Source organism: Ostrea edulis, chromosome 2 (genome assembly GCF_947568905.1).
Source record: "Ostrea edulis chromosome 2, xbOstEdul1.1, whole genome shotgun sequence".
NCBI classification, from domain to species: domain Eukaryota; kingdom Metazoa; phylum Mollusca; class Bivalvia; order Ostreida; family Ostreidae; genus Ostrea; species Ostrea edulis.
The window spans coordinates 29,110,629-29,133,774 of NC_079165.1; the positions used below are offsets into that span (position 1 = coordinate 29,110,629).

Below are 23,146 nucleotides of genomic sequence, written 5' to 3' on the forward strand. Positions count from 1 at the left end.
CACGATGACCAACCTGTCGGTATTCGGTCGATCAAACGCGGTGTACACAAAGGATGTCTCAAGGGAAGCCACGGGTAAGTAAAAGAGTGCAACTGGCGAGGAGTCGCGATCAGTTTAAAATAAAACCTGATTTTTAGGGGGTGCAATTTTCAATTATGACAGCACCACACACGAGGTAATGGCGCTCCCCCTAACGACAGAGACGAGAACTGACATTAAAAGACAAAGTTCAATTAATCGATGAATTCGATACATTCTTGGAATGAAACAAAATCGGCAACAATCCCATTATGTTTTCCAAAAGCAGGGTTTCCCCTCGTGGACTTCTCGGAGCTCTACGGCGAGTCAGACAGTGATGATATGTAGTTTGTTACCACAACTCGCCATGTCCGGTCGATCACTCGACATTGCATTAGTTTCCGTTTCACAAATTGAGACAGTTGAAAGCGATACATTTACAATGAAAGCTGGGAAAGACAAATTTTAAACGAACACAACACAAACTTGACGAACGTACATAATGTAGCACTTGATAACTGCGATGATGTAGACGAAATCGACAATTTACCAACAGAAAATTGCGCGAATAATTCCCAGATTTTAAACTGTTTAATAAAAATTGAAACTTTTTCAAATGAGCACGACAATAATACACTGATATTTATATTGTTACATTTTGAATTCTTTTGTGATATATTACAACGTTAGCAATCATTACACACGCATGCATAGATAGTGAATACAAGGGAAGCAACTCTCGTTATTGTCAACATTCTGCACTCCGGACTCTGTGCAAACCGGCCAATTTCTTTGGAACCACACATATCCGGTTTAGACAGATTATACTGTATATATATATATATATATATATATATATATATATATATATATATAAAAGCACGAAAACCCAACAACACCCTACTTTCTTAAAGTGTCGGATCTAAGAAGATACAAGACCAGTAAAGAAATTTATAAAAGCACTGAAAAGGCCACGACACTGTTGGTTATTCTTTCAGCGTTTCTCGTGCATTTTTTGCACTACTCATGACTTTTGCAAGGAAATTCAATCTCCGTTCAAACAAGCATGCAAAATTGGTCTGTCCAATCAATAAAATGGTTTTCTCAATCAAAGTTTTCAGATCGTTAATGTTCATTTTTGACTGGCTTCTAGTGAGGTCATCTACCTCTTCCCATATCTTTGACAATGGTCCCATACATTGGCCGAGTCTTTTTTGTATGAATTTGAATCGTATCCTATTATATCTCCTATGTACTCGTCTGTAGACGGTGTTATTAGGAACGAATTTGATGGCACAGGTGCATTATCTAGAATGGCCGACTGGATCTTCCCCTCAGTCAGGTGAAAGTGAAAATATTTTTTCGCATATTTTCTTTGCTCTTGTCCAATCGGAAAACGTTGGTCTATTCGAAAGGATCAAAACGATCTTCTCCATCAGACTTGCCACTAGACTGTTGAGATTGTGCACCCGAGGCTGAGGCGGTAATTTCCCCCATCCCCTTGATCAGATTCTTCTTTGTATGCGTCAGTTTCTGATTCTGAGCCAGTGTCCCTACTTAACTTTGGGATTTTGAAGTCTTTCAATTTCAAAGACTTTATGCCATTTTGGCTATTTTTGCCCTCTAGGTCTTCATTTGCTCCTTCTGGGCTGATATTGTCTCTTTCATACATTTATGAGAAGTTTTAATACTTCTGAAGTCAATATGACTTGATGATGGTGGTGATAAAAATGGATTAATTCCTAGTTTGAAAAAGAACACTATGTGAACTCGAAGCCAACATGAAGAAGGGAGATCTCGCGAGATCCCGAACTTTGAATAGGCTCGGGATTCCGGAAGTGACGGGAGAATACATTATTAAACCTTACCTCTGTTTACGAAATAAAATCGTCGTAGCTCTACAACACGCGCACTGCTACGATCTGTACTTTCGATTTAACACCGGAAGTGAACATTTTAGTTAACTCGTGAAACGTTTCAGACTAAGTGAATTACGATGTCAGCGGTCTATTTTTCGGCAAGTGAAGTGGGAATTTTCAGTCTCAAAATTGGGAAAAATTTACGTTTTTTGGCATTGGGAATGGTACCGTTTATCGGTAGCAGTTATATAAGGAAAAAACCAGCTGTGTGTCAATACACAGGTTAGTTACACATCACAAACACTGCTGTAATTAACACACAGAACTAAGTTTAGAGATGTAATTAACACAGTTCTATCACTGTAATCTACACAGAACAGTAATTAACACACAGCTGTAATTAACACTGTGTTTGGAGATGTAATTGACACTGTTGAGATGTGTAATTAACAAATGTTGTGTTTATAGATATTGTATTTTCTTCACTTTAGCAGTGGCACACTCAGCCACAAAGAGGTTGTCTCTGATGTCCACACATACACCCAATGGATTGAATAAATCACAGTGAATGTAACGGAGGAACTGTCCGTCCTCATTCAGGATATGGATACGGTGATTGTTAAAGTCTGCTGTCAGGATGTGACTCTGGCTGTCTGTAGTGACGCCGCGTGGATAAAATGATTGTTTGGCATTAGACGGATGACCAGTGTATCTAAATCGGAGTTTTCCTGACTGATTGACCACCACTACTGCACTAGCTCGACTGTCAGCCACACAGATATCCAGGTTCCTGTTCTCACTGATGTATTTATAATAACCAGATGAATAGTGAGGACGCCCCTGGTCATCAAACTGAATGGCTTGTGTCTCTGTGGAGCCAGAGTAACGCACAACTTTGGATTGTGTTTTATCATCACTGTTCATGGTAACCAGAAGATCATTAGTGGTAGTACTGCAGACATAACGAGGTACCCACCCCTGTAGTGTAATCACGGTCTGTATCTGTTTATTCTTAACTAGGTATAGAGTGTTATTATCGGTATAAACAAGATCTCCGTCCCGTGTCACTGCTATGTCCTCTGGTATTCTCCCTGACTCGGTTTGTATTGATGTCAGTAGTTTACCCCGGAGGTTGAGGAGCTTCATGATTTTGTTATCCCCACATGTCCAGACTTGTTCTTCACTCAGACAGCTAACACTGTATATATATCTATACTCAGAGTCTATGGTGGCGGTGAGGCGCGGTTCATCAAGCAGAGGTTTGACTGGAGGAGACAATACAGCTTCTGCTGACTTCATTGTGCAACCTTTTTCTTTTGTTTTGGACAATGATGACACAGAACCAACCATTTTATTGAGTTTTTCTTTATTTATTTTGGAAGGAGATAAACTCGGTAATGTAAGTTGGACTTTAGGGGGTAATTGTCGAAACTCGCCATTCCTAGATTTGTAAGTAGAAGTTAGAGAGACGTCCTTGGTGTTCAGTATTTTCTTCAGGTCCTCAATGATCTTTCTAAGTTCTGTAATTCTCTGTGTAATTTCATCTGTGTTTTTATCTAAAGCAGCCATATGTTTATTTTTCATCTTCTGGATGTCGGATTTCCGCTGGTTGGCAATGGTGATCACCATCCGTTGTAAGACTTCTCCTTGTTGATCGGCAGCTGTTGTCAGTTTCTCGTAATTCGTTTGCAACCCGGATTTCTCAGTTTGGACATCGGACGCCATTTTTTCATATCGGGGATAAATTCTGGTTTCTAGTTCCTCTAAATCTTTTTGTAAACTTTCCGTTTTTGAGCTGAATTTTTCCAGAATATTGCATAATTTGTGTCCTTTATGTTTTTTTGAGACACAGGTAGAACAGACAAGAACGTCACATTTCTCACAGTAAAGTTCGCTTTGTTTATCCACGTGTGTCGGACATTTTGGGTAGGTAGAAGTAGACTTTCTGTGTAAAAAGGACACGACATTGTGTTTTTTAGATGAATCAGAAAGGTGTTCCTCAACACAGGCCTTACATAAGTTTACATTGCAAAGTTCACAGTAACTCTGTAGGTCGACAGTTTCACAGAGGCCACACAGTAGGACGGCCTGGGCACTGCGCCGGGGGTGCAGCATTTCTGATATCTGCGTCACACAAGTTCACTGTCAATAAATAAAAAGAGAAAACATAAACATGATGACAGGTTAAACAGTATACAAGAAAGGCGAAGATAACGAACAGTGATCAATCTCATAACTCCAATAAGCAACACAGAATAGATAGTTGGAGAAACACGGACCCCTGGACACGCTAAGGGTGGCATCAGGTGCCTAGGAGGAATAAGCATCCTCTGTCGACCGGTCACACCCGCCGTGAGCCCTATATCCTGATCAGGTAAACGGAGTTATCCGTAGTCAAAATCTGTGTGCCAAGAACGGCCTAGCAATCGGTATGAAACACGTCAGACAGCATTTACCCAATGATAGTTTGTATTGACGAACTATATCGTTATAACGACCATAGAACTTGCAAAATGCCGACTTCAATCGAGACTGTTGAAACCCTTGTACCATCAACTTGTTTGTCAGTAGCTTTCCTCGATTTAAAAACTGACTATACGCAGAACAAACTCTTTAGTATCGAATCAGTTGAGAGAAATAAACACCATATGCAGGTGATAATGGAATATTGCTACATAAATATGGGGAGTTGACGGTGGAGAAGCTGAAATCATCCCGTTTGTCATACAGTTGTTAGTTTGCCGTTAATGTCTATTTTCAATAAAAATATCTAAGTATGAAGCAGAAGTGGACGACTCTATGGTGTCTTTTATTTCGAGTTCATAGGGATATATCGAATCGACATATGAATGAAAATTATGATTGTTAATAGACAAAACATCGTCGATATATCGAAATGTCGAATTGAAGGCCACAGCGAGAGATTTTTTTCTTCTCACGTAGAAGTTTTTGAATAAATTCTGCTTCATATGAATATAGAAACAGGTCAGCTGACAAAGGAGCACAATTCGTGCCCATGGGAATTCCAACAGACTGTTGGAAGACCTGATCACCAACGACCACGAAGATATTATTAATGAGGAACTCTAGCATATATTTTATTTCAACTTCAGAGTACTTGTGCGTGGAATCAGAGTGGTGTTTAACAAAGTAAGTTTTTGAATTACTGATCACTAGATATGAATATTTCCGTTTTCCATTTTTGTTGAAGAAGCAACTGTCTATGATGTCAAAAAGTCTAGTCTTTGATTTATCGTGAGGAATGGTCGTGTATAGTGTTGAAAAGTCATATGTTTTGATGTTATTGATTTGGGAAAAATTTTGCGATTTCAAGTTTACTAACAGTTCTTTAGAATTTTTTAGAATCCACATTTGATTAACACCACCTCTGGCATATGTAGTCACACAGTAGGTTTGAAGTTTCTCCTTCACAGCTGTTAATATTTTCGTGAGGAGCAAAGATAGGGGCCTGGTAGAGCACTTACTGGATCCAGCAATGTATCTTTGTTTATAAGGGTTTTTATGTAGTTTAGGAATCCAGTATAGGTACGGTAACTCATACAAACCAGAATTACAAAGTAATATTAAAATCTAATATCTAGATTTGCTCAAGTCTCTATGTTTGATAATCAGTGCTCTCTTTAATACTTTTTGATAATGCCAAACATAGACCCTTAAGTATGGTAGAGAGCAGGTATTTAGATTTCTGAAAATGTGGACGAAATGATAAAGTACAATATAATAAAAACAACATAGAGACAAATAGCATAGAGTCTTGAGCAAGTCTATGTTGACGGGTTAAACTATACAAGTTATGATTACGACGTGATATTAAAACTAGTCATTCAGTCTGATATTCTTAAATACAATGAAAATATGATGAGTAATACATACCAAAGATACAACCCCTCCTTCATCTAAACTGCATACATTATGATCAGTGAGAGCAGATCTTGCACATTAATTATATTTTGATCATTTAAACAATTATCTTATCCACTTTTAAACAATTTCATGGCACTGCAATATTTGTTACTCTCGTAAATTCAATATGGCCTCCCTGATATTTCGATTTTCCGTCTACAGCTTTAGTCCTGTGTTTTAAATGCGCGTCGTCAGTTTGCACACGATAATTAGTTTTAAAGTTCACATTGACGCAGTGTAAATACTTGTTTACCTTCAGAGCGCAAAATTAAAGTCATACCAATATTCTCTGAGTCTGTCTATTGATTTTACCGTTTTAAAACAAATACAACAATTTTAAGAAGCATAGTGAAACATCCTTTGATAAATGTATTCATAAATTTTGTGAGGAGAAAAAAAGGACCTCCTATTTTCCCCGTTGTAAGTACAACGTACAATGTCCCTACACCCCGTGTAATCACTCTCATTCCTATGTTTCACACCTCGAACAAAAGATTTTTGCGTGTACCAAATAATTTGGTACACCGCAAGTCCGAGCTTCATGGTTGGGTAACCGTACCTTTGTATTTCTAATTATTATACCAATAATTACCAATGATTGGTAACAATCAAGGAAGGGCTTCGCGCTTTTTGAATATGGTGTGTCAGTTACCAGACTTAGTAGGGAGGATACAACAAAAACACAAAATTTGGGTGGCTTGGGTGACCAACGGACAAGACATCAAGACATCAGACATGCTCTAATACCCCCCCTCTCTCTTTCTCTCTCTCTCTGCATACATGTAATACCGTTATCTGCAACGTGGTGCAAATAATATTTGACGTTGTTGACGTTAATTGTGCTTATATATATTACCCATCAGATTATATTTGATCTCTTTTCCTGTTCCTTGCGGAATAAACACCCATTCGTAATTCCTTGAAAAATATATTCATTCATTTGCAGCTTATTCTGTTTTCAGTGATGTGTCTTTCTAGCTGTACATTATGGAATAAGTAGCTGTTTGTAATCTCAATTGAAATGCAGCTTATTCCGTTTTCAGAGAACCTTGTGGATAAACAGCCATTCATAATTCCTTTAATTCATTTGAAGCTTATTCCGTTTTCAGTGATCTGTTTTCCTCTATCTTTCGAAATAAAAAACCATTCGTACTTCCTTGAGAAATGAAGATATTAATTCATTTGCAGCTTATTTTGTTATCTGTTTTCCTGTATCTTACGGAATAAACAACCATTTGTATGTTCTTGAAAAATAAATATATTGATTTGTTTGCAGCTTATTCCCTTTTCAGTGATCTGTTTTCCTGTATCTTGTACGCCGGAATAAACAACCAAAGAACCTAATTATTGTACAAAAATGCTATATATCCTTGAACAGACAGTCATTCAAATGCATGAAATTCTACACAAATAGTGATCCTAATTTCTAATATCTCTCCCGCTAAGAAAACTCTTTTCCCGGGAATATTTCCCTTTTAAACACGTATTATTTTTAGTTTAGCTTGGTAGAATAAGTGTCGTCTCTCAATATATACTCCTTTTATTTGCACCGCGGTGCAGATTAGTTTGAGCCTTTTAAAATGTCTGATTTAGAATGATCCCCCAAACATTCTAAACCCCATTTTATAATATCTCCCCACAAAGAAAACCCTTTTCCCGGGAATACTTCCTTTCAGACGCTTCTACAAATTAATGAAAAAGAAACTAATGCTTGAATTTAACAAATGAGGATTAATTAGGAAATGAAACTGCGTAGCGCATTGATGAAAAAGTTTTCCGTCCAATTTTTCGTTTGATACATGCATCAAATAAAAAATTATAAGTTTTATTTCTTATAATTTAATTATACTTTTAAACTAGAAAAACAAATACTTTCTCTCGTCAAAAAGCTTGAATTAACATTTTTGAAATGGCGCGTAGGAATACCTATACGTAACAATGAAAACAACAAAACTGGTTGTGCGCTCAGGTCAGATACAGTTACTGTGCAGAATGAAATGGATTATACGCCAAAGTAAAGGTGCAATGGTTAAAAACTGAAATAGATATGAAGGAAGAGAACAAGTGGTGACTGGATGTATACTGCATTGCATTCGAGACGTTGAACACTGGTTGTATCGTAGGGACGGTGGAATGCAACTCGGTTCCATTTCAATATCAAGTAAAAAGCTCAACACCTCTTCATCTAAATTGTCCTCGTTGACTGAGCCCCATATAACGCAGTTCAATCACAGGGGCTCATCACCAATTAACCTTCTCTATTCTATATTTACACAAGGGAGGAATCCAGAATACCAAAAATCGCGTCTCCTTTTTATATTTCAAGGACGTTAAATCTAACAAGCCCTGTCTCGGTCGATCGAGGAAAGATCATAGTTTGTGAAAATACCTAATATCTGTTTGCACCGGCAATAAATATGAAGAAGCAATGCATTTTGTGTCGTTTTTTAACCACAGGAACTTTTCCTTAATCAACCAAAATAGAAGACGCGTTCTCATTGGTCAATTACAATTTCAATTGATTACGTTATCAAATGAGATTTTGTCTTTTTTCAAGCTGTCGAGGTAAAGTTCGCATTTTCAAAGTGTTTTTCGAGTGTTGGTTAATCTTAGAAAACACTTTATTGGCGTTGTCGGCAGGATATTTTGCCATTCTGACTAAAGTACAGACCTATACTATATAATTATGTAATATAGGTCTGTACTTTAGTCAGATTGGATATTTTGCCCACCTGCGCCGCGGATCATAGCGGGGGCCGCGTCGTCGAAGGTGGGAGCCATTTTGAAAGTTTGATACCTTGTGATTTTTGATTGACTTGGAATCAATTTCGGATTATTTTAATGATTTGACTTGAGTTGTTTTTGTGGTTTTTTGGATATACATGTAGTTTTAGAGTATCTTAGGCCAAAAACCTTTGGACAAGAGCTAGGTAAGTGGGCACCGGATGGCAGGACGAGTTGGCTTGGCGGAGAGCCTAGCAGGGACCTAGGAACAGGGCGTAGCCATGAAGGGGGGTGTCGGTAGCTCGTGGGTAGAACTGGCCCGGGATTCCAAACTGAAAAAAGAGTGGTTGTTGGCAGGGATGACCCCTGGGATGGCTTTCCATTTTGAGGAATTGTTTGAGGAGCAACGTCAGATTATGCTCGAAGGTGGGGTTCCCTTGATGAACAGTTAGCCCTTCTTCTAGCCTTAGTGGAATTTAGAGCTGCGTTTGGATTATATGGCACTGATGTCCGTGACAAGGTCGATTTAGTTTCGGCAGTGACCCATGAGGGGACCAATGCATATAGCTACCAATCACATCCAGACTATATACATAGGGGATCAAATGTGTCGAATAGCTTGGGGGTTATACACTCCCAGGCGCTTGGCCAATAACCAGGGGTCCCCCAGTGGGAATGCAGATACATGGCCCCTTCATGGAAGTGAAGGTGTAGGGACGGGCAAACCCAGTGTTGCGAGTATCACAAGTGATAGTCGGTTCAACCAAGCCAGTGGTGGGATAGCTCTATCCCAGGGGGGGGGGGGGGGGGGGGGGGGGGGGGGGGGGGGAGGGGGTCTGCCTAGGCAGTGGAATACAGACATGGAAGTGTTGCACTGTCCCTTACCTATCAGACAAAAGAAGAGACATCACAGTAGGTCAAGGTCACGATCTCCGCTGATTAGACATGTCAGTGCAGAAGGTGGCAGGGATGGTTGATTGATTGATTGATTAAATATTGTTTAACGTCCCTCTCAATAATCTTTCACTCAGAGGAAGACGTCACCATTGCCGGTGAAGGGCTGTAAAATTTAGGCCTATGCTCGGCGCTTACGGCCTTTGAGCAGGGAGGGATCTTTATCGTGCCACACTTGCTGTGACACGACCCCTCGGTTTTTGCGGTCTCATCCGAAGGACCGCCCCATTTAGTCGCCTCTTACGACAATCAAGGGGTACTGAGGAGTTATTCTAACCCGAATCCTCACGGGACCGACAGGGATTGTTCCGAGTCTAATAAGTGTTTGTCTGTTGGTTCGTCGGAAGGGACCAGGGCTCAAAATAGGTCGTGGCAAGTGCTCAATAAATCCTAAGGTAGCTCCGAATCATCAGGGTCGGCAGTTGTGAGTACATGTCCCGAGGTTAATGTGCCAGTGAGGCAGAGTGAATGAGTGTCGGGGGTAGGCAGTGGAGATTTGTGGTCGACAGGTATGGGTGTTCAGAAGGCCTGGGATGATTTAAGGGTCAGAGACACGGGGTCGACACAGATCGAGGTGCTACCAGGCACAGGGAGAAGTTGTGTGGTTGGTCAGAGGGCACCGGGGATAGTGTCGGTTGCCATAGTGATATCACTTCTCGGGGTAACTTGGGGCATTTCCTTGGTTTTGCTGTCAACATCACAGGGGCTGGGGCTCAAAATAGGTTGAGACAAGTGCTCCGTAAACCCTTAGGGACCTCCATTGTGAATGGTCGGAGCATTACTGCCGGACAGCAGGGTATGAAGGTCTGGCATCTTGAGGATCATGATGGTCAGTTCTCGGACGCAGAGGACAAGGACACGTTCAAATGTAGTGTTGGCGAGTCTGGGCTGCTCCAGGCGGAAGTGTATGCATGCGCTGGGGTTGGTGCTGAGGTCTGTGTGGGTATGCCATGCGAGAGTGAAAGCATGCAGCCTTCGGTGGTGGTGCTGGAGACTGTTGCCGAGGGGCACAGTCTGATCATTACAGATGCCCCAGCCATGGTTGAAGCAGAGGTATATCAGTTCCCTGAGGAGCCTGTCCCCAAGACACTTGATAAATGTACTATTGTGTCTCGGTTTAATGGCGATGGCTCCGCACATGCAGAGGTTGCATCTCCAACCGGTTTGGTCTAGTGGGATAGTGGTGTTCCCTCTCAGATTTAGAGGCTTCCCCCTGACAAACTTCTAGGTAATGGATGGAATGGGTTAATTGCAAGTGGTTTCGCGAGCTCCCATTGGTCGTTGAGTGCTGGCTATATGGCCCAGGTTCAAGTGAACCCGGGACAACCCAATCATTGCAAGGAGGTACGAAAGAAAATTGGTGAGTTGTCATGTGAGGAGTGGAAGTTGTGATGTCCTCTGTGGTGTTTGAACTGATGCGTTTGTCCACGATGATACCTTTTCTGTGACAAAGTTCGTGACCGTATGTGACTCTGATGTGAGTTTCCTGTTGATGGATTTTTTGTGATGCGCTGTGTGACCTTGACTTTCTGTGTTGTGAACTTTTTGGACTGTTAAAGTGCTATGATTTTATAGAGTAATGTTTACTATATTGTAAATCATAGGTGTAATTCATTAATTTATTTGTGAGATTGTATGTATCTATTGTAAGCTACAGTGCTGCTGATTAAACTAATCGGAATTGGAACATTCCTCCTCAAAATGGGGGGTGGGGGGTGGGGGGATGTAGTGATTTCGAGGAGTGGGTGGATTTTTAGGATTTCCGGTCGGGCTTGGAGTTCTCTGAGATTGCACGTGCAATTCTCTGGCTTTTTCCCGCGGACTTCAAGGCGTGTGGGCGTGTTTGGTAGCGCACAGCACTGTAGTTAATATATGTCTTTATATAAATGTTTTTTGGGTGTTGGTTATTCTCAGAAAACACTTTATACATGTTTATGGAAAAATGTACAGGGACTGACGTTTTTATCAATAATAACCTATGAAGTAAAGAGCATAATCTATAGTTTATGTATTCCAAATCTTTCAGCAAACTTGACAATTCAGAGTTGCTACTATAGGGCACCTACCCTATACTGAAATAATGTATCTTTCTTAAAAAAAAAGAAAAAAAAGAATGCTGTGTGATTTAATTTCTGATATTCTTTCAATCCTCGGGCCCTTTGTACTGTCCTTGAATACTTCCATCAACAACAAAGTCTTGGTCCTCGTCTATAAATTGAAGAGTATGACCAGGTTATGAAGTACTGCGCATGCTCATGATATGGTACTTTAATTTTAAATTTAGCTCGATCATATTAAGATAAAGATATACCCTTATCGGGATATTTTACCCCGATTGTATATCACCAACTTGTTCAATTTTGTGTATCATGGTCATAAATAAGTATGAATTACATGTATATTGTTATACACTCCCCCCCCCCTTTCGCAACAAAGTTGAGGGGTGGGGTATACTGGAATCGGGTTGTCCGTCCGTCTGTAGACGCAGTGGTTCTCTAAAGCGATATCCTTTCCACCTACATTCATCATATCATACGTATGGACTACCCATGGGACGAAGATGTTCCCTATCGAAATTTGGGTCAAAAGGTCAAGCGCACTGGACATGAAAGTAGTAATATGGTTTCCATTTAAATTCTTGAACGGCACTTTTCATCGCATGGAGATCCTGGACAGAAGTCGTGGATACCTTTTGGATCATAATACTGAAGTTTGCGATAATTAGAAATTTTTGCAGGAGAGACTACCCAAGGTTTTGTCATCCCCTTTTCGTTTTTACACTCAGGAAAGAGGTAATTCATACCCCCTTTTTGTGACCCCGGATGATAATCTACTAATCAAGTTAAATTGGCCTAAATGGTATCGTCTGTCCACGTGTGAATATACACATCCTTCAGTCTTCGCGACCTATTTTGCATCATTATTAAAATTGTTGAAAATATGTGTTCTATTTTTTTTTTAATTTCCTGACTTTATAGTTTGTAATTCTTGGAGTATTTCTCTTTTCCATCATTGAAATATGAAACCGGTCGCTGTAGCTCAGTAGTAGGTAGGCTGAAAAGAAAAGAAATACAATTATATTTGTGAAACAGAAACTTAAATTTTAAATTCCCTAAATCAACACAGATATCGGAAAATCACTTCAACAATTAAACGAATATTTCCCCTTAGTATAAATCTCTGCTCCAACTTTTATATTTACAATTTCTTAAAATTCCATCGGCTATTATTATATTGCATCAAAACTTAAATTTGAAAGACATTATTTCCTTGCCCTATTTGAATTTCCTTGGATCCAGATGCATATTCTGAAACTTCTTTACAACGCTTTTTGATGGTTTATTTATTAACATATCCTAATTCTGAATTATTATTTTCGTTTCCATGAATACTTTCACTTCATTTCACGAGATGGGCATCCTGGGTCATTTGGCTGTCGTTAACCATTTCCTCATCTAATATAATCGAAAACACAATGCTTTTCAGATCAAAATTTGGCTCCAGACATGTAGCTTTCTCGTCGTCCATATCCAGAATTTATCACGCATTAAAACAGTATTTGCAGTGTTTTCATTAACATCCTTAAAGTTCGATTGTGCATTGAAAATGCTCCCCCCACCAGAGGAAGACTTGTTGATATGGGTCAGTACTATATTGAGTGAGTGAATAAAACAAAATTCTGCAGCACAAGATACCCTTGACTACTTACCTGACATTGTCCAATATCAGGAGCGTCGGCAAAGGGGTGGCGGTCGCCGCCCCAATAATTTTGCCAAAAAGTGAACAAAAGAAACAGACCTGTACACAAGACTGGTTATATTGTCAGACTATGTAAAGGATATAAGGCTCAAACTGTTCATTCTTTGAGAGAAAGAGGTGTCCGGGTAGCGCACTCGCTTCTCACCGCTGACACCCGAGTTCGATCCCCGTGATCGGCAGTGGTTGTATCAACTTCTATGTGAGAGGATATGGCGGTCGCCCGCTCGGACACGTGGGTTTCCTCCGGGTACTCCGGTTTCCTCCCACATAAATGACCCCTAGCGGAAACATCCGTGCGTCAAAGGACCCCATTGGAATTAAGCTTTCGAGCTTTCATGGGTTATTCTTGGTATTTATGTTTGTATGTATGTATATACCGAATAAACAGTTTTTTTTTTTTTTTTTAAATTTTATCGATGCCCTATTAAGGCCTCGATCAGTGAATGGACAGTTTGAGGCTTATATTTGATTATTGAAGAGTTCATATGGTCTGTTGTATGTTAGTGATAGGTAGTCACATTCCATACCTACTCTAGGTAATGAATTGTGGCGCTTAACCTAAAGCTGGTGAAAGCTGCACGAGTGAAACTTCTCAAACAGGACGTAAAATTACAATAAACATACCCGACCAACCAAGAATAGTAGGGAAACATTCGGGTCCATGCAAAGTGAAATCCCATCTGGCACCTATGCAAGACATTTATTTCATTTGTTTTAAATTACTGGATGAATAAAAGGGAGATTAAAAAAAAACTATTTAACATCAATCACTATATGCACGTATGTATCAAATAGGATGCTAAAATTGTTGTTCTGGCTCCGGGATTATGAAACTGTCTTTAACTTTAAGAGTCTTAAATCAACAAAGTTGCACTTAAATCTTCAGACTGGTCTTAAAGTGGATCACAAAAAAATCACTTAGATTGGTATTTTGTCTTAAATTTTAAGACTGCCTTAGAGCTGTTTTAACTTTCTAAGACTGTCGCTAAGTTCGTTCAAAATGGCCATGCTGGTTGCATTTTTGAGACGAGAAAGAGAAAATGAGCGTGATGTCCGTCGTTGAAGACGTCTGTCCCGACCAAGAAGCGGCCAAGTCATTTGTTTAAGAAAAAATAGACCGTTGGTAGATCGAAAACACAGTATCTTGACGTTGAAAATCATGTACATGTATAATGAAAAAAATGTCTTTCTGTAAGCAAACTATTCATGTAAAAAGTTTGTTTACATGAAAAGAAGTCAAATCCCTGTAATCGAAAAGTAACACTGCTTGCCCGGAAAAATTAAGCGCGGGCGTATTCAAATATATATGCATGTGATCAAAATATCGCAGGATTGATCGCTCGATTGTCCGTTTCACCAACTGATCGCAGTTCGTAAGGTAGCTGTAAACGTGAAAGTAGCATGTACACGTACAACCGTTTCACTAAAAATTACGACTACAAAAGTACATGTATTTACCTGACTGAGTTTGTTGACAATGTGGAGGAACAAAACCATCATTAAGCCTACTTGAGATATCACACCGATAATTGTCCAATGAAATTGTAGTTCCATATATTTAAGGGAATATTTTTTTTCTTACTCGATTTTTCTCATTTCCTCTTCATCTTTTCTCTAATTTTTGTACCTCTGATTAGGAAATTTTGAGTAATTTGTAGAAATAACCAAGTGTATACAAAGGAACTATTTGATGTTGGTAGCTGAGGCTACTTCCTGAGGTGCAATTCGGCTGTTTACACACATGTGAAAAACACGTAGTAGTCTCGTTTGCGGGAATTTTTTTTTCGAAAATGCCGCGTAGGGTGTTGTTTTTCCAGTGTTGGCAGACGAGATAGGTAACATAGAACATTTCCGACTGCGTTATTTGGCATCAATTCTGCAAACTGATTTTCCCCCCTCTGTAGTACATGTAATATATAGTGAAAATAATTACCGGTGTGATACCTTGAAGGAAGTTGTGAATTTCACAATTTCCCGTTTTTCTCGGTCCTTTCCCTTTTCATCAGCTCAAAATCAGCACTGGATATCAAAACACGAGGTTTGGAAAATAAAACGGTGTTTTAATGGGTCATTCAAAAAACATGACGCAATACACAATGCGAAATTTCATTTACATCTATACGTATGAACAACGTATTTTTGCCTTATACAGCTAGAAAATCGTAAATTGGTGATTGAAATAGCCAATCTCAGCATTCTTCTTTCTAATGAAACCATTTTTGTGGAAATATCTTGATTTTCTACCAAGTTATTTCAATTTAAAAAGTACCACACGCGCCTCATATTTCACTGATGAAACTGGCAGAAATCACGAGTCTCAAGGGGAAGTAAATCACCAGTTACGTCAGTTATCTTGCTCCGATCGTTATGTGTATGGGGTATACTATTGATGAATGAAACGGACACCTGCTGTGCAAATTTGACATTTTTTGATGGAGATTTAGTTGTCTTGAATTGCAGTCTGCATTTGCACACGAATAATGTGCAGTCCGAACCCGAATTTGAAATTAATTAGAGATCTTCCTTTGCTACACACGCAGTCAAAGGCGTTGAATTTAATAAAATTATCGTTTCAGCCACTCTTACTTTTCCACTTTCATTCATCACTACTTTAGAAAAGGGGGATACGACGGGGTCAATACATCAAACCTTGTATGTACATCTAATGACGAAAAAAGTTTATTTTTAATAAAGGGGGTGGGTGGGTGTTGCTACATGTATATACCTGTGTCACCATAGACACTGACTATGTCATTTATTTTTTATATCCTATTGTTACCTCTACACAAAAGAGTTTCTTGTTGTCAATGTCATAGCAATTTAAGATTCTAGACTTAGACTTTAAGTTAAGACAATCTTAGTTAAGATTTGCAATATGTTCAATACAAGATTTGCTTAAGTTCGTTTTGCGATCCATTTAAGTCAGCAATCTTAGCTAAGTTCAAATCTTTATTTAAAGTCAAAATTTTGACTTAACTTTAAGACAGTTTCAGGATCCCGAAGCCTGGTATGCATTGCATTTTGGTAGGAAGACATTTTACGGAAAAGGCAGAGCGTGCACGGTCTGGATTTTTGTTTTCGGTGTTTCCCGGGTATTTGTGTTATTTGTTTATTTACGGGTTTTCCCAGGTTACAGTAATAGCTATGATTAGCTCACTGTAGTCGGGCGTCCGGGTAGTCTTTAAACATGAAAAGTACTTGCTGGTCGACTCCTCTTACGATGTGAAGTGGACAAGTACATACCTGATTAAAAACTCATGCAAGTAACGGACTTTAATCTCTCCATACACAGAACGTAAGTATCGGTGTTTGTAAACATAACCTAATTATACTGTGGTGGCCAGAAACAACACTGCACTCGGCCTTGTTTTCGGTAATGTCCAGGAATTGTGTAAATACGGAACTGCATGTCACTGGAGCTGAGTTCATTGGCGGATCTTGAGAGAGGTACAGGTGTGGAACCCTCCTTTGGTTGAATATTTTGAACAAGTTTTCAATTTTTTTGCCATTTTGGGGTTTTCAAACCCACTCCAGTTGGGGGGGCCCAAAGGTACAACCTACCTTTGAATTATTTTTTGGATCTGCCACTGGGGTTCAAAACACTGCGAAATAGGACTTGTGCTCATTCTCACTGACACATACGTATATTATCTTAGCAATAAGATATGTACTGCTTTTACGATTTGTCGCATAAACTGTTTAATTGAGACAGTTAGGATTCGTCTTTCAATGTATGTATTTTTATAGTTGATTTTCGGATTTTTTTTTTTTAAATATGCAGATGCACTTGAATCGAGAGAATGATGATGACGACAGAAAAAAAAAATAAATGATAATGATTTATCATAAAAAGGTATTGTGCTGTATATTTAAAATGAATTTAAAATGTCACAAAAATTCATCAAGAGTCGGTGGACTCTTCGTGCGGCATGCAGCATTAAATTTAGTCGTTTTGCACTTAGAAGTAAAATTGTAGCTATGAATTCATTATTTTTCATAGTACAGTGTATTACGAATATATACCCAGAGTTTTTGGTTACCAAGTAAAGTTTATCATACTTCTATTTCAGTTGATTTAACTAATCAAGTGGTGGCACTATGAGCAATTCAATATGTGGACTACTGTCAGGGACACAGAAGCACAGTGGTATGATTATTCACATAGCTGTGTGTGTGTGTGTGTGTGTGTGTGTGTGTGTGTGTGTGAATGTATATTTTAGATATAATTCAATTATAAAATCATGTGAAGAATGGTATACAAACACTGTCCATGCACGACATTGTATGTTAGCAGAAGTGCAAGTGATTGAAAAATGTTAAATGTTAGTGATAACATACTTACAAAGTTTTACACTTTTTTTGTATGCATTCATATGAGTAGTTCCGCTGAAGAAAGCCGACATCCAGGTGTCCATCCACGGATTTATCGCCAATGTGAAGTCGGACCTCCATTACGTGAACGACACTGACGAGAACATGGAGACCGAGTTCGTGTTTCCACTGGATACGGATTCGGCGGTCTACAAGTTTGAGGCCGAGATAGACAAGAGGACTATAGTAGCAGAGATTCAGGAAAAATCTCAGGTATCATCACTGTATACGGGTATGATTTCTGCATTCCTTCTAGTAATTGCATATCGAGCAACACTTTCAATTGATTGCTGGTGGTACGACCTCCCCCCCCCCCCCCCCCCCCCGTCTCAACGCTAGTCAAAGAAACCTTGTGTTTTTAGTTTACCTGAGCTTAAAGCTCGAGTGAGCTTTTCTGACCGCCTGTTGTGTCCGTCGGAGGATTTTTGTGTTTTCTTTTCACATATATATATATATATATATATATATATATATAATCTATTTATATTTATGAGATTGGTCAATTTTCGAAATCTTCACTTTTCACACCACATGATATCTCAATTATGGTATAAAATGCTTAAATTTAACCGAAAATGCGCAATACTTTATCATTTTTTCGTTTAAGAATAAGGCATGATATAAAGCTATCTCGGTTGGACCAAGGTATTCCTATCTTTGAAGAATGTGTGACGGAACACTGTTAATAAATGTTGAATGATTTAGCGATCTGAAATTTGTTAACATAACAGGCTAAACAGACGTACCAGGATGCCGTAGATTCGGGTTATACTGCTATGTACATGGGAGAAGATGATAATGCTGGCGACATCTTTCGGATGCAGCTTGGGAATCTTCCTGCCAAGACAGCAGCCAAGCTGACTTTTGCTTACACACGAGAACTGGACTTGAGTTCCGATAATACAGGAACGTTTATGCTTCCAATAGTTCTCAATCCAAGATATGCACCCAAATGCAGTGAGTTTATATTTAATAAAATCTCATCTGTCATATTGAATGCACATACATGTAAGGTTAAGTCAAAAGTTTGTAAAGGAGAAGAAAATTCAGTTCATAGCTCATTTTTAAATTACTAGCAGAAGAATCCAAGTCAGAGGACTCCTTGGATACTACAAAGACACTTACATCTCAATCCGACATCGGTATGACGTATTATCCAGACTTCACAATGAACGTGGAAATTGTTGTTGCTGGGGGTAAAAATCTGATGGAGTCCGGAAATAAGATGGAAATCGATGTACTGGCCGATATAATTGAGAAAAAGGTGAACTACCATCTTCGTCCATCAACACATATGAATGATTTATTTGATGTTTCATTTTTGTCTTCATTTTGTGGAAATTATTGTTTTCTACAAAGCTAATAGTTTTAGAAAATCAAATCTATACATGTATTTCGAGTGTTAAAAGTCAAATAAGAGAAGCAGATGCAATGATTAATATAGGAAAATTCATATTCATTTTAAGGTTCCAGTATTTTCTCAATTAAATTTTGAGAGACTTGATTGGTTTGATAGTACTGACACAGACGTTCAAATGCAAGGATTAATTTTATTTGTAGATAACATCATCAAGAAAGCTTGAACATGGTTCTGATTTTTCAATGGTATTGCGTTACAAAGGGTTTGAAAAGCCAAAAGCAGTGATTGAGGAAGGAATTAAAGATAGTGAAAGTTAGAACTGAATTAAAATACAACTAACTTATATTATACGTCCGTCTTTAGACGCGACGTGTTATGGTACAGCTATGTCTGTACGTCCGTCCGTCCGTTTCTGTTTCGACTTTCATTTCTCTGTTACATATCAGACTGAAACTGTAGTTTCTTTGCGAGTCACTCTATATCATATTGCAATTTTGATCTATTTAAACCTTTCTTGCAGGAGTTTAACCACTTAATTAAAAAAAAATAGATACAAAATGCAATCTCTCTCATCTCACAGTTATAAAGCTAACACCATCTTATTTTACAGTGTCTGTATGGGTATTGAAAATGTGCATTTGTCAAGAATTATTATTTTCTTCAAATTGTTGAATTGTCTGTTTTCTGGAAATAACACGGGTGGTCCGTTTAACTTCTCAGTTTTAAAACTGATGCCTTTGTAAACAACTTGAATGTATGCAAGAGTTTGATTTATAATATCAGCAATTTTCTAAGTTTCGTCGATGTTGAAAAAATTACAATGTGTTGGACCTAGTCAATATTGGAAGTATATTTTACACACAGGGATTTTTGGTGGTCTATCTACCTCCTGTAACATAGTTTAAGCTATAACCTTTCATTCATACGATGTAAAAGGAAGTAGATCTCAGCATGGTTATGTGCTGATACTACCTTAATTAAAGTTCTATAACTCATGGCATTTTTGATATGTTTACTAATCAGTGTCATAGAAAAATTCCATATAAACATATATACACTTGAGATGGGCGTATTATGTACCATTTCCTGTACTGTTGTTTTGAGAGTGTCGTCAAAGACTGAAGACTTAACAATTGTATATACTCACAGATGGGTTTATGTCGTCGGATGTACTGATGGTCAACTTTTCCCCTGAATTCAAGGATCTGGATACCGACATGCCTTGTGAATTTGTGTTTATCGTCGACCGGTCTGGTAAGAACAAATTCTTTCTATACTATCCTTATTGAAAGGTTGAATGCTGATTTGAATAACACATGGCACTTTCCTACATGTAAGACCCCCATTAGTGACAGGTTACAGAATTTTTAAAGAATGCATCCTCCATGTCGAAATTCATAGCAATTGCTATGTTCATTCCTACTCGACTTTTCTGAAGAAAGAAATGCATTTACAGATCAAAGTTAAAAGTTTGTGTTGATGATATAAATGTACATGTAGTTAATTTGATTTTATTCACTACCACGTCACCAAGAAATGTGCCAAATATCTGGTGCACTTTTATTTAGTTTCCATTTTTGATGAGACGTCCTTTAATTTTGTTGTTAGAAAACGTAAACGGGTTACACTTGTTGTTAACTCAAAGTGATATATGGTGAATAGAAACGTAATTCTATTTTGAATAGGGTCAATGATGGGAACTCGGATTGAGAAAGCGAAAGAAGCCTTATTGTTGCTGTTAAAAAGTCTTCCTCTAAACTGCAAGTTCAACGTTGTGAGTTTTGGATCAAGTTTTTCAACTTTGTTTCCAACGTGAGTGTGTACATATGAAAATGTCATAGAATGTTTATCCTTTATTGTTTGAAATTTTCTGACCTCTAGCGTATGTAGAGGTTCTGCACTTTGGCCTAGAAATCCAGATATGTACTAGAGCAGCACATTGAATTACAGGGTCCGAGTAAAATTCTTCCTCGTGTGCTTTTGAGGGTGTGACAGGTCCACAGGGGATACTTGCTCCTTCTAGGCATCTACTCATAAGTCTGGTGTGTCTAGGGGTGGTCCATGTTTGCCCTTCTTTTAATTATGTATTCTTTATAGAAATTATGATATTAATCACTGTTTGTTGTCTTTAATTTTTCATTATAAACAAGGAGAAAGCTAATTTACTTTACTGAAAATGAAAGGTTTTAAGCCAGAATTAATTTACGAAGTCGAGTCAATAAGTAACCAGCCTAACTTATTTCCGGTGAGATCCACCTCTTCTTTTTCGATGTAATTACCCTCTAGTATGGTGCACTTAGACCAACTGTGCTTAAGTGTTATCAGCCCAGAACTCAAAAAGTCAGTGTCCTTTCCATTGACCCACTCCTCACTGCCGTCACGACTTCTTCGTCAGACCGGAAATGACGTCCACGGGTATTCATTTGCCATGCTTGAGAGTAGAAAGAAAGTCGCTAGGAGCTACGTCAGGGAATAGGCAGGATCTGATATTAATTCATAACCGTTTTGCTCTATAGAATCCATTCCAACTTTGCAAGTGTGGACTCTCGCGTTGTCCCATTGCAGCAAATTACCTTTAGAGAGTTTACCTCGGCGTTTTTCACGGATGTCGGTTCGCAGCTGGTCTAGCAAGTTTGCATAGTACACTCCAGTTATTTTACTTCTCTTGGATAAAAAGTCAAACATAATAACACCTTTTGCGTCCCTTAATACTGTGGTCATCACTTTGCCAGCAGATGGTTGCGTCTTGAGCTTCTGTGGCCTCGAGGACCGAGGCCCTACCCTGACGACTCTTGAGCTTTATTCTCTAGCTCATAATAATGAACCCAAGTCCTATCTACAGTCACCAAACGCCTTCAACAAGGCACTGCATACTGATACACTGGTTGCAATTTGCTCATCGCTAAGGGATTTGGGGACCCGACGGACTGTTAGCTTGTGCATACCTAAACGATCATGTAGGATTGTTGAAACGCTACCATGTGAAATGCCTAATGCCTGCGCTATTTCTTCCACCTGAATTCGCCTCTCAGAGTAAATCAGATCCCGAACTTTCTTACGCATTTCTTCGTCGGTGGCATCCAGTGGGCGTCCAGACCTGGCTTCATCTTCTAAAGACGTTCTACCGCATTTGAATTCCCCATCCCAGAATTCAACCTGAGCATAAGATGGTGCAGAAGACCCATAAATATCGGATAACTCGCCGTGTATTTCTTTGCCTGTTTTACCTTTTATATACAAGAACCGAATTATAGCACGGTACTCAACTTTAGATGAAAAGCATGTCTTTGCATCACTAGCCAAGTTTGACATTCAATATATTATTAAAGAATGTGCAATTTTTTACCCAGGTATAAAACATGTATTGAAACAAGGCATGAAAATCGTGACCGTCTCGGTCAATCGGAAATAGGATAGGCTGGTTACTTGTTGACTCGCCCTTGTATTATAAAACATCACAAATAGAGAACACACATGAACAAAATATGCTCAGTCTTAAGAAACATAAAGGACATTGGGAGATCTATATTGTGTGACTCAACAGTGGTACATTAGATACTTAAAAATCCCGTTCTTAAGTTTTGTGATCTCTTGATCAGGTGTCTATGTTTAGGACGGACCTATACGGCATATTTACCGACAATGAATCATGGGGGGGGGGGGTATCAATAAAAATCCTGTTCTTTACTTCAGATAATCTAACAAATATAGTGAGTACATTGATATAAGTTTAGGTGATGCAAGTGCATGTTTATGGAATGATACTCCCGGACAGTTCCAAGTACCCCAGTTTGGACGATAGCTGGAGCGGTTCTGTTAAAACTTAACTTTCTGTATCATGGTCAGCTGTACAAGCAAGCAAGCCGAGTTTTGCCTATCCCAGCAACTAAGACTACCGGGTAGTATAAAAACCAAAATGAAATAGTGAATGCTGTCTGTTGGTCTGTTTCTCTGTCCTTTGAATTTCATCCCTCTCTGTGTCTAGAGCAAAACTTTGTATTGAGAAGGAAAAATATATACCCATTTTTTGACATAAATGTTGTTTATGATTTAGCAAACTACATTTTAGCGTTGAACTCGGGCCATTTAGCCAAGGTCACACATAATTTTCATACAAGTGCCACCACTGTGAGAGAAATTCTATAACTTTTAATATGACCATCATTTGGAGACTCTC

The 23,146-nt window shown here is 38.8% G+C and overlaps 2 protein-coding genes across 21 annotated transcripts in view; one reads left to right on the forward strand and one right to left on the reverse strand.

Moving 5' to 3' along the window:
- Window positions 1-2,203: 2,203 nt before the first annotated feature.
- On the reverse strand, window positions 2,204-5,988 carry LOC125660632 (tripartite motif-containing protein 3-like). Its single transcript, XM_056153698.1, has 2 exons — window positions 5,772-5,988; window positions 2,204-4,019 (listed from the first exon to the last, which is right to left on the reverse strand). The coding sequence occupies exon 2, from the start codon at window positions 3,990-3,992 to the stop codon at window positions 2,340-2,342; it is 1,653 nt and encodes a 550-aa protein (XP_056009673.1). The 5' UTR covers window positions 3,993-4,019; window positions 5,772-5,988; the 3' UTR covers window positions 2,204-2,339.
- A 10,334-nt stretch (window positions 5,989-16,322) lies between these two features.
- Window positions 16,323-23,146, forward strand: part of LOC125679208 (von Willebrand factor A domain-containing protein 5A-like) — a 69,726-nt gene continuing 62,902 nt past the window's right edge. For 11 of the 20 annotated variants that reach the window (XR_007371741.2, XR_008799864.1, XR_008799868.1 and 8 more), the window contains exons 1-8: window positions 16,351-16,533; window positions 17,309-17,385; window positions 17,620-17,822; window positions 18,341-18,566; window positions 18,686-18,873; window positions 19,170-19,281; window positions 20,119-20,223; window positions 20,655-20,781. Coding sequence is in view for 11 of the 20 variants with exons in the window: in XM_048918241.2 (XP_048774198.1) it covers window positions 17,337-17,385; window positions 17,620-17,822; window positions 18,341-18,566; window positions 18,686-18,873; window positions 19,170-19,281; window positions 20,119-20,223; window positions 20,655-20,781 (1,010 nt within the window). In the remaining 9 variants the exon portion in view is untranslated. Of the gene's footprint in view, window positions 16,534-17,019; window positions 17,092-17,308; window positions 17,386-17,619; window positions 17,823-18,340; window positions 18,567-18,685; window positions 18,874-19,169; window positions 19,282-20,118; window positions 20,224-20,654; window positions 20,782-23,146 lie in introns of all 20 variants that reach the window. The other 9 variants (XM_056153700.1, XM_056153702.1, XM_048918238.2 and 6 more) reach the window with 7 other exon arrangements.

Coding starts and splice junctions, on each gene's coding strand:
- LOC125660632 (XM_056153698.1), bottom strand. CDS start 3,992: ATGCTGCACCCCCGGCGCAGTGCCCAGGCCGTCCTACTGTGTGGCCTC.